Source organism: Argentina silus, assembly GCF_951799395.1.
Source record: "Argentina silus genome assembly, chromosome: X".
Classification (NCBI taxonomy): domain Eukaryota; kingdom Metazoa; phylum Chordata; class Actinopteri; order Argentiniformes; family Argentinidae; genus Argentina; species Argentina silus.
Window position 1 is genome coordinate 43,210,358 of NC_139653.1, and position 16,399 is coordinate 43,226,756.

General features: G+C 43.3%; 1 protein-coding gene across 1 annotated transcript; it reads right to left on the reverse strand.

The window, feature by feature from the left end:
- Positions 1-9,782: 9,782 nt before the first annotated feature.
- On the reverse strand, positions 9,783-15,957 carry fam222bb (family with sequence similarity 222 member Bb). Its single transcript, XM_083696285.1, has 3 exons — positions 15,852-15,957; positions 14,341-14,468; positions 9,783-13,972 (listed from the first exon to the last, which is right to left on the reverse strand). Exons 2-3 carry the CDS (start codon positions 14,420-14,422, stop codon positions 11,928-11,930), a joined length of 2,127 nt encoding a protein of 708 aa, XP_083552411.1. The 5' UTR covers positions 14,423-14,468; positions 15,852-15,957; the 3' UTR covers positions 9,783-11,927.
- Positions 15,958-16,399: the final 442 nt, after the last annotated feature.

A 16,399-nucleotide genomic window follows, 5' to 3' on the forward strand; every position in this document is an offset into this window, starting at 1 on the left:
ATTATTAAATACGCCAAAGTAAACACAACTCGAACTGAGCGCATCTAGATTGTGTTGTGGCCCCCCCTGTACTTACCCTAACCCCATACCCTAGAGACCTCTTCACCCCCACTATCCCCCTGTACAAGTTTTCTCCTGTTAATAATAATAATAATTTTTTAAAAAAGGCTTCTGGCATTGTGACTGCCTATGGCCCCTGGTGTGAGCATTGATTACTTTGTCTTATGATGACTGTTGGATAGATGATTCCCTTACTTAAACAAATGTATTTGTTGTAAGTCGCTTTGGATAAAGGCGTCTGCTAAATGCCATAAATGTAAAATGTAAATGCCTTCGGGCTACACATTCCCTCTCTCTGTGTGCCGTCATTTGGTTCCTCAGACGTTCCTGTGTAACAGAAAGTTCCTGAGAATATCTATTAGTTTAAAAGCAAGTGTTTCATATTTCTTGTCAAAAATATATAGTATAATCTTATTTTAAATGTGCAGGCTCTTGGAGCAAAATGAATTGACTCCAGGGTAAAGAAAGAATACTAATCCAGAGACAAGTAACATTTCCCTAGCAAGAGGGAAACAACCTTAAGCAGAATGGTATATCCACTAAAACTGAAGAACTTTCAATTGTTGTGATGCTATTTCAATTAAGTGAAAACAGCATCAAAGGGTGGAATAAGATGTAGACTGTTAGGAGACATGATAATCAGGCCAACCATTTGGAACTAGTTTTCACAACATCCTGTGATGGTGAGTGATGAAGTTAGGTGTGACAAGAACTACCAAACCAAGTATTATTGTATCCCTCACCAGACTGGGTGATAGATCAAATGGGTAAAACAGTTCTTGGCTCAGACTACACGGCTGGACCCAGAGCATGGACTGCTCTGCTGCTGATTACACAAAGTAAAATATTCCTTAAATACAGTTCTCACTGTCCTTTTATTTAAAAAAATAACAAACAGGAGCATTATTAATGCTTGAGAAATGAAAAAAGTAATTAAACCCATGTATTCTTCTTATTCGTTTTTATGAAAGATTCTAGATAATTCTGCAAGTGAGGTGCCGACAGATTTAAGGATCACAGTCCTTGACAGTGACACCTCTTCTGTCACTCTTCCTTCAATATCCTCCGGATCCAGTCTTCTGGAAGAGGAGGAGAAAGCATCGCACACAGATATTGTGGACGTTTGCTCCCTGTCGAGAACAGTGAAATTTGAATGCAAACAAGAGAGGATTGCCAGTGCAAAAACTATTTGCAGTTTCTGCCTGCCAACCCCTTACCCATAAATAACGCACATTAATTCCCTTTTACTTATCCTTTGAGCGCCTGAACAGTTGTCATTATGAAAAGTCTTCTAATTAGGTTGGGCAAGGTTGCTGACAATTATTCATTTGATACCAATGTTGTTGTTATCTAGGCCAGGGAACCCATATTCCTTCTGCAGAGAGGGAATGGGAAAATGTGTCGCTATCAGTGCCTGACACTGGAGAATTTGCTGTCTCCATTCTTGACAGTTTGGCCCAATCATCAAACAAGAACACCTGCAACAACAGGGACGAAAGCACAACAGTGCTAAAAACTAAAATTCAATAACTATCTACGTTTCATGGCAGAAAATTGTTTCTCAAAAGGAGTTGGAAATTTGTCAGCCACCTTTGTTCCACAACTCTCCAGGGAGGACTTGACCAAGAGGACTTGACCAAGGCATCTTGTGAATGAGGTCCTTGTCTGATCAAAATGCAGTTTGACCAGCCATCAAGATCTATGCCCCGAGCTAGAGAACATCACGTCTATGAGCTCTGAGAGTTTGGTGTCTTGGGATCACAACAGTTCTGATGGTATTACTAACAGGACTGCAGTGTCCTCCAGGAGTCTTCCAAACACTACTGCTCCTTCTCTCACAAGTGAGTTCCAGGCTAAGGCTGGTAGAGCAGTAAGTGAGATTCTGCTAAACTCTGCTACAGACCCTGATTTCTCAGAGCTCATTGCCATTATTAAGGACCAGAATGTTATTCAATCAGAGGTCCAACTTGAGAAAGCAGCAGCAACCTCATCGGCATTGCAAAAGCAGCATTGGGAGGTATCAGCATCTGAAATTACTGGAATGTTCATCCAATGTGTGAACAGGCTTGAAAAGTCTAGCAGCACATCTGTCACAGTAAAACTGCTACACGTCTCACACCATCTCAAGCTTCACTGTTTGCTCCTCAGAGTTAGTTCTCCTGGGAGTGGTTCCGCTCTGCCACCTCAAGTTTCTACCATTATGTGAGGTTCAAGGTGGACAAGTTTATTTCCCCACAACAAAAATGTGCCATTTTGGCGAAAGATGAGGTGACCTATGCGTCTGATGTGGCTCCTAACCATCGCTAATGGCCACTGATACGCTGGAGGAAGTTGCTAAAAGTGGCAACATTCTCGCCAGTGGTCAGGCCATACACAGACCACCTGGTACACAGACCACAGCTTTATTCAGGAGACTAGCGCCCCAAAGCTGTCTCCAGTGACTGGCAGGTCTGTCTCTGAATCAGCTCTCCCTGATGCAAGAGTAAGAGGCAAAATCCAAAGGGAGCTGTCATCGGACGGACACTGGGAGATTGTTAATGCCAATGCTCTGCCACTGTTGATTTTGACAGTATGTATCAACCTATAATTGTATAAATGTGTATTTGTATCAAGTATTTGTATTAAGTATGTGCTCTATTCTCTATCAAATAATTATTTTTCCAGTCTTGGATTGGTCTGGTCACTAAGTACCCAGACGATTGCATCTCATAACATACTTGCTGGGTGAGTTGGAGTGTCAGTTATAATTGCTGAATTGTCATGAAAGGTGAACTAAGTTCTAGCCTAACAGCTTTGCAAGCACTGGAACTAAGGATACCAACAACCACAGAAGACTAGACAGTCTCCTTTATCTACGGAAATCCACCATTAGACTTATCATAAACTTCAACACCACACAAGATGAACATCCTGACACTACTGAGTGTCATAATGATAATGAGGATGAACTTGACGGCTTAAATGGGAGGCTGCTCAGTAAAGGGAGCTCACACTCAAACAAGATCCCAATGGACACGTAAATCAACGTGTCCTCTTGAACTGGGGGTGTATCTTTTGTAATAATAGCCCAACAATACACAACACAATGTCATACACACTAATGACTTTAAATGTAAATCTCTAACGATAGGAGGAATTGCCCAAACCAGTTATGAACCACTTATTTATTTATTTTTTACACTCTGGGCCTACAGATTACAGAGTCAGATTATAGATAAATGGGACAATTTTCAAAGCCATAACGTGTGGTTCCTCTTTACTTCGCATTTCAAAATACATTGGTTACTCCCCAGAGAGATTTTGTTTTTACCATTGTGAAAATTTACAAACTTTGCACAGGTACAAATGCTTAAATGATAGATAGATAGATAGATAGATGGATAGATAGATAGATAGATAGATAGAAACTTTATTTATCCCAGGGGGAAATTCAGGTTCCAAGTAGCGTACAGACATAGGGGTATCACACATAACATACACATACAACATACAACATTAGCAGTATTGTATACAGGCGAGGTGCAGTTGTAAACGTCTTTGCAGTTAGGTGAGGTGCAAAAAGGTAAGGCAGACAGTGCAATTATAGGACAGTGCAATTATAACATTAAATACTAAAAACTAAATACGGGCTACATAAATATGGACTATTTTTAAAGTGCATTTAGTCCAGGCTGGTGGAGGGAGGTAGGGGCTGTGTATGAGGCCTAGCATAGCCAGTAAACATTGTAGTTAATGAGGTGAAACAGTGACATGATACATGATAGTGATGTGATACAGAGGGTGGAGGTTATGCAGAGAAGTCCATCTCTTTGCCCTTGATTGACATATTGTAAAGTTGTATGGCTCTGGGGACAAATGATTTAGTCAGTCTGTCAGTTTTGCATGTCAGTGCTCGTAGCCTCCAGCTGATCAAGCTCTTCTGCTGGATGATGGTGTGGTACAGTGTGTGACCTTCATTGTCCATGATGGTGAGCAGTTTGCTCAGAGTTCTTTTTTCCATTACTGAAATGATGCTCTCCAGTTCAGCTCCCACAACAGAGCCAACTTTCCTTACCAGCCTGTCCAGTCGCCCGGCATCCCTCTTCTTAGTGCTTCCTCCCCAGCACACCACTGCATAGAAGAGAACGCTGGCGATTGCCTTTAGTTTTGATTGCCTTTAGTAATCAAAAGTCACTTCATTTAAAGCTGTAAATTACAGAGGAATTGTATTCACTGATCATGCAAATGTGGAATTGTATTCACTGATCATGCATATTTGACAGGAAGAGTTTATTTGCGGCAGCATCAAAAGGAGACATCAGTCAGCTGAAAGGACTACTGAGGTACCTTCAACGTGAGAAGAAACACCTTTCTGACCCAGAGTTCAAAGGTGAGAGGACAGATAGTGTGGCTAATTCTATTCTATTCTTTTTACCCTGATAGTTTAACCTAAACTATAGGTTAACATTTCAAATGTACACTTCCAGATCTGACCAATGCGAAAACAGCTCTTCTAAAAGCTCTCTTAAACTTGAGAGAAGCAGAAAAAAACAATGCCACTGAAGCGCTCCTTGACATTGCAGGGAAAACCGGGGATTTACATGACTTTGTCAATGCTTTATACACAGACATCAAATACAAAGGTACCTCCATGTGTCTGAGAGGTTTCTGACACAGCCAATCAAAAAGGCACTTACTAAATGAATCCATAACCTCTTCAGTGCACAGTAAATACTGTCAGTAAATACTGTCAGTGAACAATACTCATTACTATACAGTAAATACTGTCAGTAAATACTGTCAGTGAACAATACTCAATACTATACAGTAAATACTGTCAGTGAACAATACTCGTAAATACTGTCAGTGAACAATACTCGTAAATACTGTCAGTGAACAATACTCGTAAACACTGTCAGTGAACAATACTCGTAAATACTGTCAGTGAACAATACTCGTAAATACTGTCAGTGAACAATACTCATTACTATACAGTATGTGCTGTTGGTTATTTATTTATCCATACCTGTGTGGATCTATTACTCCGACAGCCCTGTATGTTGCCATGGAGAGACAGAGCTTTGACTCTGGTACTGGTACTGAGAGGAGCTGACGTCCAGGGCAAAGTCTCTGGAATATTCTTTCAGCTTCACGCAAGATGGGCTTCTATTTTGGTCAGCACTTTGTCTGAACTGTACTTAATTGACTTGAATTGAATAATACAACACATTCTAAAATAGCATTTTCATTGACCTAATATGCCACGGAAGGTTTCTAATTTTACTTATGGATGTTTGTGTAATATAAATATGGATTCTGCATACTATTTTCAATGTGGAAAGTAGGCATTTCATAAGCTGAGTTACAATTTCAAATGATTTCATTCACAGACTTCACTAAGGTCGAGTGGAATTGACCTCAACCCTCGTAGGGGCAGGCTGCAGGATTTGACTATGATCTACAAGGTCTATTTCAACAACTATTCTATCCATTCTATCCTGTAAAGGGGTAAAATGGTTGACATAGAGTGGGACACAGTAGATCATCTTTTAAATTGTCACGATCTGAAAAACATTTCCTTACTCCAAGTTGGAATGTTACTGATGTTTCCAGGAAATACTCAGAAGGGTTGCAATGGACTATTGACACAGAGAATAAATAGGTGTCACAATTGTCATCTGGAAAAAACTAACTTTATGGGAGGGGTGTTGAGTGGTATGTGGGTTATTAAACACATGGACAGGCAGTAGGGTTAACGTGCATCTTTACTGGGCATCTACCATCATAGTATTCTTTTACAACAACTATGTTGTATGCAGTATCGGTACTTGGAATCACTGGTGAACTAGCGCCATCTACTGGGTGCTTGTGTATTGGCATTTCAATATACTACAATGCATTACAGTGAACACAACAAGGGGTTAGGCCAAAACTCCTCACGACATTCTAATGAAACATGGCAAATGTCTCAATTCATGTTCAATGGCATTGCCAACGAGTTCTAATTAAGTCAGTCAAGAATGAAGTATGAGAACATGTTTCATGAACAATGAAGTTTGAAGTTTCAAACATGACAGTTTGTTCCCAAATGTCTATATGCATAGTTTTAGTCATATGTGTGGTGAGCCGTAAACTAAGCTGTTCTCTTACTCAAGCTGGCATTAGTCTGATTGAATGGTGTTTGGATGTACCTTATTGGATGTACCCAAATCATACAAGTCTCTAGGCATTTAAAAAAAAAATATCCCAGATATGTTTGCCTTTGAGAACTGGCAAGAAGTGTTTCAGAGCCAGGTGAACCGTCTGGAGTTCCAGTGCGTGGACATGCTCCTATTTCCAATGAGAGCTCCATGGTCCCGCTGGTAGTCTGAGTGGAAACCATTGACCCACACAATGAAGTGGTCTTGACAGGCCGAGCAGAGTCACCCCCGAGTGGGTGATTCTAAGACGTAATATTTCAATAAACAATAGACAGAAACCATCCAAAAACACTACAGCACAATGCCAGTTAAGTTGAGTTGCGTTTTTCTTGAGGCTGGAGTGTCACAACATAATTTCCGTTCATAGGCTGGCATTGAATAGCAGTTTGTAAAGCCACACAAAGGCAACTTGTACTCAGGCAGAGGGTATTTAAGATCATTATGATGGCCATATTGTATTCACAGTAAAGTCAAATTACACCAAAATAGTCTGTATGGGCATAGATATACTGTATAACACAACTCTGTAGATGGTCTTTCATCATACATTTGTTTGAGTGTTGTAGGTGATTAAATCTCCATTCAATGGTATTATGGTAGCCAGATTGGATTTATGCAGCCATATTGGATTTTGGGCAAAGAGTAGGGGCTAAACATGGACCGTGGCCTATTAGGTCAATGAAAATGCTTTAGATTTAGATTATCTCATGGCAGGGCCCTGTCTATAACTGCAGAGCCCATGACTTGAGACGAAAGCCTGTTTTTTTAAACGTGGTTGCCTGCCCTGTTGTTTTGGTCATTCATTGATTTAGTTGTGCCTATCAGCAACTCCTGTCCTGTCAGCTCTAATCTGGGTGGACTGTCCCATAGGTAAGGTGCTTCTGTCTCTGGCAGCCTGCACTAATCAGCTGGACATAGTGTCCTTCCTGATAGAGAACCCATACCAGAGAGCTGACCTGGCTGATAGTGACTCCCATGGGAACACGGTCCTGCCCGCCCTGGTCGCCATTGCAGACAACACCTCAGAAACCACTGACTTTGTCACCAGGATGTACGATGAGATTCTTAAGGGAGCCAAACTCTACCCCAAGGTCAAACTGGAGGAGGCTGAAAACAACCTGGGATGACCCCGTTGGAGTCAATGTGTTTGTAGGACAATGTCGACAATGGCGTCTTTGCTGAGGAGGTTCAGTCTGTGACACCAGCCACAAAGGGCCCATCCACAAGGTTCTACAATCAGCCCTATCTGAGGTCACCCTGGCTATCACACCCTGGACAATGCTCTCTGAAGCGTGTGCACCAGACTGTTAAACATACCCATGTTATATTTAGTGCGATTAGTCAGTTTTGGGAATTTGTGTATTTCTCAAGGTTTTACCTACCACCTGCACTGTTTAAGCAGATATCCCATTCTAAATACAACATTGAAATAGCATTGTTTGGGTTTCCACTTACCTTCAGGGCTGGCCTGGCCCATAGGCCATATATACCGCCGCCTAGGGCTGTAGAATGCCAACAAAATAGACAGTTTGGTCGTAGTGGAGGATGGGTGTAGGTTACATGCAATTTTCAAGTGCAATACATTTTCACACACACACACACAAAGCACTACAAGTGAACTCGTATTAAGCTCCTCAAAAGAGGCAATTGCATTATATTCTTGAAATAGTAACTTCATTACGATATGTATAACTTTTTATTGTTGTATCGAAATAAAATGCAAAAGTGGTACACAGAATAATAAAGTTGCTTTCTCCAAAATGTAATACAACTGTAATACAAGTTGAATTGAAGTGTTCATAAGGTGATTTAGACATGTTTACCGAAAGATTGGGGCTCTGACTGTGGCAATACTGCCAAAACAATATACTGTATCTAAGTAGGTGAAAAATTTACCTAAATTCTGTCTTGGTGCATCAGTCATGGTTAGGGTAAAATAATGTATAATAATTGTATTTTGAGTGGAACATTTATTTAACACTGTTTCAGTATTGTGATTGTGTTGATGTACAAATCATGCCGTCATCCTTCTTCAAGTCCTGCTGTAGGAAATAAAGAGACAATGGACCGAGAGGCAATACATTTTGCAAATGCAAACTTTATTTTGGTTATGGGGGAATGTTTGTGCAGACATTGTTCCTGAAAGATAGGCAAACTGGAATAACACATTTCTACAAAGTAGAGAAAGTGAGCTAACCCCACTGCCATTTATGTCACATTTGGAACTTTGTGGAGCCAAGATGGTCATTCTAACATCTCACAACATGGTCAACACAGTCCCACATACTTATCCTACAACTGTCCCGAGGAGGGCTGGACTTTAAGTATAGCATGTTCCTTTAATAAGACTAATTTTGTGTCAAACTTCTTTACCTTTCTCTTTGAGGTGCACTTCCTCACATGGATTTAAAGGTGTTGGGGTTTTTTCCACCACCTCTCTCAGCCCATTCCTTAAAGAAAAGTGCACAGGTGCACATTTCAGGAAAATGGTGGAGAAATGGGACATAGCATAAGGCCCAGTTTGAATACTCTTAAAATGTATCCTTCTTTCCAACCTTCCTTGAAGATATCCCTCATCTGACTTGACTGGATTGGTGAAAGCAAGGCAGTGAAAAGTTTGCTTTGACCAATCCAATATTGTTAGATCAGTGATTACTACTAGGGATACAGGAAGGAAGGATGCATTTGTAAAGTATTCAAACTGGTCTCAAGACAATTTTGTCAAGATGGCTTGGACTCTTTCTTGGGCCATGGTGGTGAAAGGAAGGCTTGGTCACTTTGGTTAGTGATTCAGCAGCAACAGTTAAGACTCCCCACACCAGGGCTGTTTCTTTCCAGAAAGTTCTTCCCTCCAATCTGCACGTCACTCCCTTTCACAGATCGGAGGACAGGACTGGATAGGTATAAGCAAATGTGGTGGAGCTGTGGCTTACACGACAAGTCTCATCAGATCTGTGGAGGGGAGTGAACGAGGGCAGACTGGAGGGAAGAACGTTCTGGAATAAAACAGAAACCCAGGACTTAAGTCCATGCCATGGCATCAGTAGTTAGCGTTAGCTAGTGAACTACTGTGTGAATGTACACCTGTAGGAGCAAGTACCTATACCGAACACGCTGGCAGCGATCCAGACCGGCTGCCAAGCAATAGCACTGCGCAAATTAACCTGTTCTGTGTCTTCTACATTGCAGTCAGGCTGTGCAGTGTGGTAGAACTCTCTCATCTTGACATGGTTACTGACATATTAAACATTTTCTAGGCGCTGTGAGATCTGGTAGGCTGTGAGATCTTGTAAACTGCTTTGCAGGCGGTCTGGAACTTGGCCAATCTTTCACACAAACATATTACACACACACTTTCCATATTTAGCCCAGTGGAGGCACTTCATATGAAACAGAAAATGTGGAACCTGACTTTCTCTGGCTGTAACATGGCAGTACAACACAATGGAACAGGTAAATCAGGTCAGTTGCAACAGCTCCTGCACATCCTCCTAATAGCAGATTTCACTCTCTCATTTAAAAAAAAGTTATGATGACACCCACTCCATAAATAGGAACTTTATTCCACAAGAACAGCCCATACATTGTTACTATGTACACACACAAATAGCAATAGCATGTGTGTGTTAAGACTGGAATTCAATAGCAGCTTTAAGGGCCAGGCACATCAGCGACACAATAGGAGAGCAAAAAAAAAAAAAAAAAAAACAGAATCAACTTCTTTGCCCTCGAAAAAGAAAGCCCGATCGATAGAGTTATGGTTAAACCACTTCCGTTTGCACCTCTATAGGGGTGCAGCCAGATTTGAGACCTCACTTTGCATTGTTTTGTGTCTGATATGCTTTATCTATGGCACCGATGAGGAAGGAAACACCTATGGCTTCAGGATGCAGTGGTCAAGAAAATAAATTAGGGAACTAAAATTAGGCTATATGTCAAGTAAAACAACTAAAGAAACGTAGTCTGAAGACCATTATTACAGCTCAGTGCTACACACCTATAAAAACTCTGCTAAATACTATTCATCATAATCATATCCTTTAAAGGAGGATTTGTTCTTTGCAATTCAACAGTGACTTTAAAAATTAAAACATATGCATTAACAATTGCTAACATCACAACTACTTTTCCATATTACATTCTACAACATACCAGCTTTCAAGGCATGGGGTAGAAAGTAATTCAACATTTAGACTAGAGGATGACTAACATAACATTTAAGGCTTTCTCAAGGTCTAGACACGGCGGAATGGAGCGAGTGGGTGCCCATGTATCAACCCCCCTATAAGAATACGTTTTCACCCATGCCAAACAGAGGACAAAATGGTATCCACTGCATGCTAGACCCATCTAGCATGAGGAGGTAACCTGCATCGAAAGACTGGACTGAACTGAACTTCAGTTCTCCTTTATAGGTAGTACAGGGAACAGACAGGGTTAGGGCTAGAGGAGGAACAGCTTACCACAACCCACACTGACAAGGCAACATCCACATGGAATCATTTCACTTTTATAACAGTAGTATAGTGGTTAAACCAGTGTCTTAAAAGATAAAGAGCTCACCCCCCCCACCCCCTTTTTCACTTTCTGGAGTAGGCTACTTGCACACTTGCAAGTGATCAATTTGGTCTTCACACACAGACAAGTCCAAAATAGTTTTCAAGATGAGGGGGATACCATTTCTATTTCACATAATTCGAAGACATTGAATGTTTTCCAACCTGATTTTATGTTCCTTTTTTGCAAATGTTAAAAACATTTAACCACCCTCGAACTCTCATACTCTGAACTGCATCTTTAAAATTCAAGTAGCAGCAATTCAACTTCCGTAACAGAACAGATAAAGCATAACATTTTAATTACTTCAAGTCACTACCTGACTTCAGGTCTTACTCCATACAAGAGAGGACACTTATGGCTCTGGCATATTGACTTAAATGTTGAGAAAGATTGAAGAAAACAAAAAGGTGGAATGGTGGAAACTGACAGTGTGATAACATCCTCTCTACTCCTCTTCTCTGAGAGGGACCTCGGACACATGGACCTGATTATTAACATACAAAAATACCCCATTACAAAATCAACAGTCTTATTGGGTACATGATCAAGCATCGATATTCTCCATCATTGTCTATTTCTCCATGGATTTTTTTTATAGATGCATAATTACAAATGTAAACATAGGAAAGGAAAAAGAAATACCCAAAATCCAGCTACTGGGCAGTTGTAAGGCCACTAATGTTGTAAAAAGGAAGCGTTCCATTTTAACCTAGGCATAATTTTGCATCTCATACAGGGAGGAAATCCTCCTCTACCTACATCAGTGAACCGATAAATAGTGTGTCCAAGGAAATACTGAACGCAGCAGTAGATTGAAGAATCTGCTATTGGTGATACCAGGATTATTCCCCATCGTTGGAATAACAAACTAAAAACCCTTTATCTGGCAATACGATTGAATACAGATAGGCCTACGTCTAAGCCCTGAAGACCTTTTCATAACACAAACCCCCGCCCCCTACCCCCCTGGGCATTTGGTCATCAAAAGCAGGAGGAGCAACCAACAGTGGAGAACATTCAATTGATCACTTGCAAGATCTAGAACAGACATGAAGACAATTGAGTGAATAACCTTGCTATCAATCACCAACTTATAACACAGACTGACTGGCCTTTGTCTTCAATCTTTTATCTATAGCCTGGGTGATGAGGGTGGCCATTTCTACCGTCGTGAGACTCTGGGGCTCTACCCATGGGAGGCCTTTGCATCTTCCCCATCACACCCAGGTTCTGCTCACGGAAACAGGGCGTTTGAAAATCCGCGCCCAGGTAATCCACACTCTGCATGCGGGTAGTCTGGCCAGTCGGTCCCCCTGTCCCAGGTCTGTACTGGGCTCCCGGTTGGCAGTCCAAGGAAGCCCTTGCCAGGCCCCCCTGGAAGGACATGGGCAAGTCCTGAGAGCCCCCCGACCCATCACTGTTGGCCGTTGGCAGGACTCCTCCCCATGGTGGCTGCATGTAGTGCCCATTGGTGTAGGCCATGGAGCCTGGAGGCCCGTTGACCGGGGGAGAGGATGCAGGTTTGTCTGTGGGGTGTTTCATGGGGTAGGGCTGGGCGGCACGCAGCTCATGGGGGTAGCTCAGGCTCTTTGCAGGGAATCCAGATGCAGTGGGGGCTTCTCTCCTGGGGTTCTTGCAAGGGTGGGCACCCTCGGGCAATTGCTGCATGTGAGCCAGTTGGTGCTGGCTCCAGGAGCGCTGCTGCTGTAACTGTTGCTGTTGTAACTGTTGTTGTTGTAACTGTTGTAGTTGTTGTTGCTGCAACTGTTGTTGATGATGTTGTTGTTGTTGTTGGTGTTGTTGTTGGTGTAACTGTTGCTGCTGTAGTTGCTGCTGTTTCATATCAGTGTGGAAGCCCGGCATTCTGATCATGGTAGCCATATTGGGCTGAGAGCCAGCACTACTGGGGGCCTGAGGGTGGGCTTTGTCTGTGGGGCCCAGCAAGCAGGAAGGCAGGGGGCCAAGGGCAGGGTTGTGTGTGGACACCCTGGAGCTGGCATTGATGAGCAGGTCACGGCTGATGGAGCCGGGGTTGGCGATCTGGCCCTCGCACACAGAGGTGGTGCCCATGCCGGCCCGCGCCTGGCAGAACTGGTTGATCTGGTGCACGATGCTGCTCAGGTCCGTTTGCCGGTTCTGGTGCAGGCTGGCTGCCATCGACAGTGGTATGGTGGAGGTAGATACGGTCACATTTGGAGGAGCGTCTGCGTCCTGCAGCTTCCTGGGCCCATAGGGGCCGAGTGGGGGCTGCTGCTGTTGCACAAGGGCGGTGTTGGGTGCAACAGGTGGCCCGGTACCGGGGTCCTGGGGTAGGGGCTGCGACGGGGGCCGGCCCTGGGTGTGCTGCAGGGTAGGGGGCTGAGCCCCATCAGACAGGTGCCCTAGGCCCTGGGCTGCTACCTGCTGCTGCTGCTGCAGTAAAGCTTGTTGGTGAGGAAGCCTCTGAAGCTGCTGATGAGCGAGATGCTGCTGCTGCAAGGCTTGTGGGCGCGGCTGGCTCTGCTGCTGCTGCAAAGTTTGAGTGTGGGGCAAGCTCTGCTGCCGCTGTATATTTTGTGCATGAGCCATACTTTGCTGTTGTTGTAAAGTTTGCAGCTGGGATAGGCTTTGTTGCCGCTGCAAAGCCTGTGGGTGAGCCATGTTCTGCTGCTGTAAAGTTTGTGTAAGAGGCATATTCTGCTGTAGAGTCATAGGAAGAGAGATGTTTTGCTGTTGCTGTAAAGCCTGTGGATGGTTCAGGCCCTGCTGCTTCTGGGCCAAGGCCTGGGCCTGGGGTTGGGGCTGTGACAGGCCCTGCATGTGGGGGACAGGCTGAGGGAGGTTTAAAGTGCTCTGAGTGACGTACGGCCCGCTGTGGGGGTTCATGGTGGCTTTGGGGAGCAGGCGGACTCGGCTGCCGTCTGTGTCTTTGAGGATGCCTTTGGCAGGTGCCCGGAGGACAGCCAGGAGGCCTGCTCTGGCGCTGACCTGAGATTGGTAGGGGCTGTGGCGCTGGCTGGAGGTGGAAGTGTCAAGCCCGTTCACTGTGCGGCGAATGTGCTTCCTCTGAGGTACTTTAACGCTGTTGGGGAAGATCTTGATGGTCAGTGGGTTGTTGGCGATTTTCTTAGCATAGGCATCCAATTCCGCTGGGGTTGGATATTTGGCAGATCTCATCTTCTGTGTAGTGTCCCCTAGAATGTGAAAAAGTAAAGAGAACAAGTTCATACACTAGGGCCCTGTTTGAATACTCTGAAAATATATCCTTCCTCCCTCTTTCTTGAGGAAATCAATCACTGATCTTACTTGACTGGATAAGTGAAAGCTATGCAGTGGAAAGCTGTTTTTGACCAACCCAATCATGTTAGTTCAGTAATGACAGAGAAGGTTTAATTTCAATGTATTCAAACAGGCCCTTGGACTAAACAGGACATGACTCATTTAATGGAATAGATATTTGACCACAGGAAATGTGAAAGTACTCAATTCTATTCAAAAGAAAATTATGATATTGATGAGGGACTTCTCTAAATTAGATTCAGGGCATGGAGGGGTCACTTACATTTCTGAAGTCCAGTGTTCATCTGCGTGTAGGAGAGAAGTCGGGTGGTAGGGTCACCTGATGCGGGCAGACAGGCCAGCATGTCACACGTCCACTAATGCAACATGGAATATGCTCTCCTCACCATGCTGGGGGAAAAAAACACAAGGTAAAAGTTCACAAGTCAATGCTTAAAACACTTACGAGCATGTGAAGTGACTCAGCAGTTAGGCTTTTCCTCTCATGTGCCTTATTGTGTGACCTTTTTAAAATGGCAGTTGGTAATCAGTTAGCACAGATCTGCACTGTAGCCTAGAGCACACACCCTGCAGCTAGCTTGTGAGTGAGAGCAGAGCCAGGGACGGAGACGCCTTTCCTAGAGCACAGTGGGACACTGACTTTATGATGGCAGCCACAGGCCCTCCAGCTGGCTGTTCCAATCTCAGTCTCTGAGGGGGATGTGTCAATAGTACACCACAGCAATGCGGACAAGATTCCACTTTAGTGCAAGGCTTGGGTTAATGGCCTTCGTGTTGTGTTGTCTAATGGTTCTTAGGATAGTTATCATTCAAAAAGACTTTCAGTTCTGATCAAGGCTATATGTATATCTCCATGTTATGTCTAGAGGGGTAACACAGTTGTTGGCACATTTATTAATCTTATTTTGGCTAGGCCTAATCTAAAATCCAGTTCAGAAAAAATACTGAAGCAGTGAAACGCATCTCAAGACATTATCCACACTGAGTGCATAAGGAGAATTCCACCACTCAAATAAGCAGTGTTCATCTGTGTTGACTCGGCTGACTTGATAACTTAGGGAGGCAAACGATTGTGGACTGATCTTATTATGAATGGGCACTAAGCAGCATTGCATAATATCATAAACCATGTTCAAGCATGTGCCTAAATGCTAACTGAATGTGTCATTTAGGCCTCAGTGATACATGAAGCAACCGACGTACCTGGCTAAGCAAGTAAACAGACAAGATAGACGGGCTGTTGACTATCTCACTGCAGTGGCTAATCAACATTTCTCTTTCATTGTGGCTGCGGTGGCGTGTTGCACAAACCCATCCCAACATTTTCAGACCTGGCAACCTATACACCATAGATAATCTACATTCTTAAGATGACAAGACGAAGTGTGACACTTTATAGATGGCCATGGACAAGATCATGTAACTGGGCAATTCCAGGCAAACAGCACTTTAACGTCATGTATAAGCTTGCTAGGAGTGCCGGACACGTCTCTTGACGTCTTGTTCTAACCGGTTCTAACCAATGCAACTGGCTAGCTAACAAGCTAGCTACAACTTAACTCTTTGGAAACACAGCTGGCAACGACGAAGGCTAGCTAACTAGCTAGCAGGCTAGCATGAGCACCACAAAGCATTGAACACTTCTTTGTGCTGACAGAGCTAGCTAGCTAGCTGACGTTACCTAGCCAGTTCACTACATCACCGGCTTCAGATAATTAGTTGTACAGTGATCTGCGGGAAACACTGAAAACACATAATAAGCACAATACTTACCCCCCATGAATTCAGGAGAAAGGTATTTGCGAAAACATCATTTTGACTAGATATTGGTTTTGATAGATCTGCCGGACACCCGATGATTATCCGTGCTGCTGCGATCTGCGGCAGCAACTTATAAACGCATGCGCGTTGGTGTGCTTGGCTACGAAGGACCACTGTTTACATCGAGGCGTGCCTATTCCATGCCTGACTAATAAATCCTTACAAGTACGCGGTCTACGGTGGATATGGATGAAAGGTATCCTTGGAGAAGAGACATGGATGGATTAATTCTAAATCTATCAGTAATTATGATGACATAGATTGAGTGACAAGCAATAAGTGACAGGCTCTGGCTACTACTTTTTTCCTGATAGACAAATCAGATATTTTAGAACTGGTTGTTCTGGGTTGTTTGTTCAAGTCAACAACAAGCAACCTTAAGTCACATGAGACAGCATGCATATCTAACTATGACACAATGTGGCATATCTACATTACTACAGTCCAAGTAAGTAGCCCACTGTTATCATGAGCTAATGTAAATAACAAAAATAACAAGC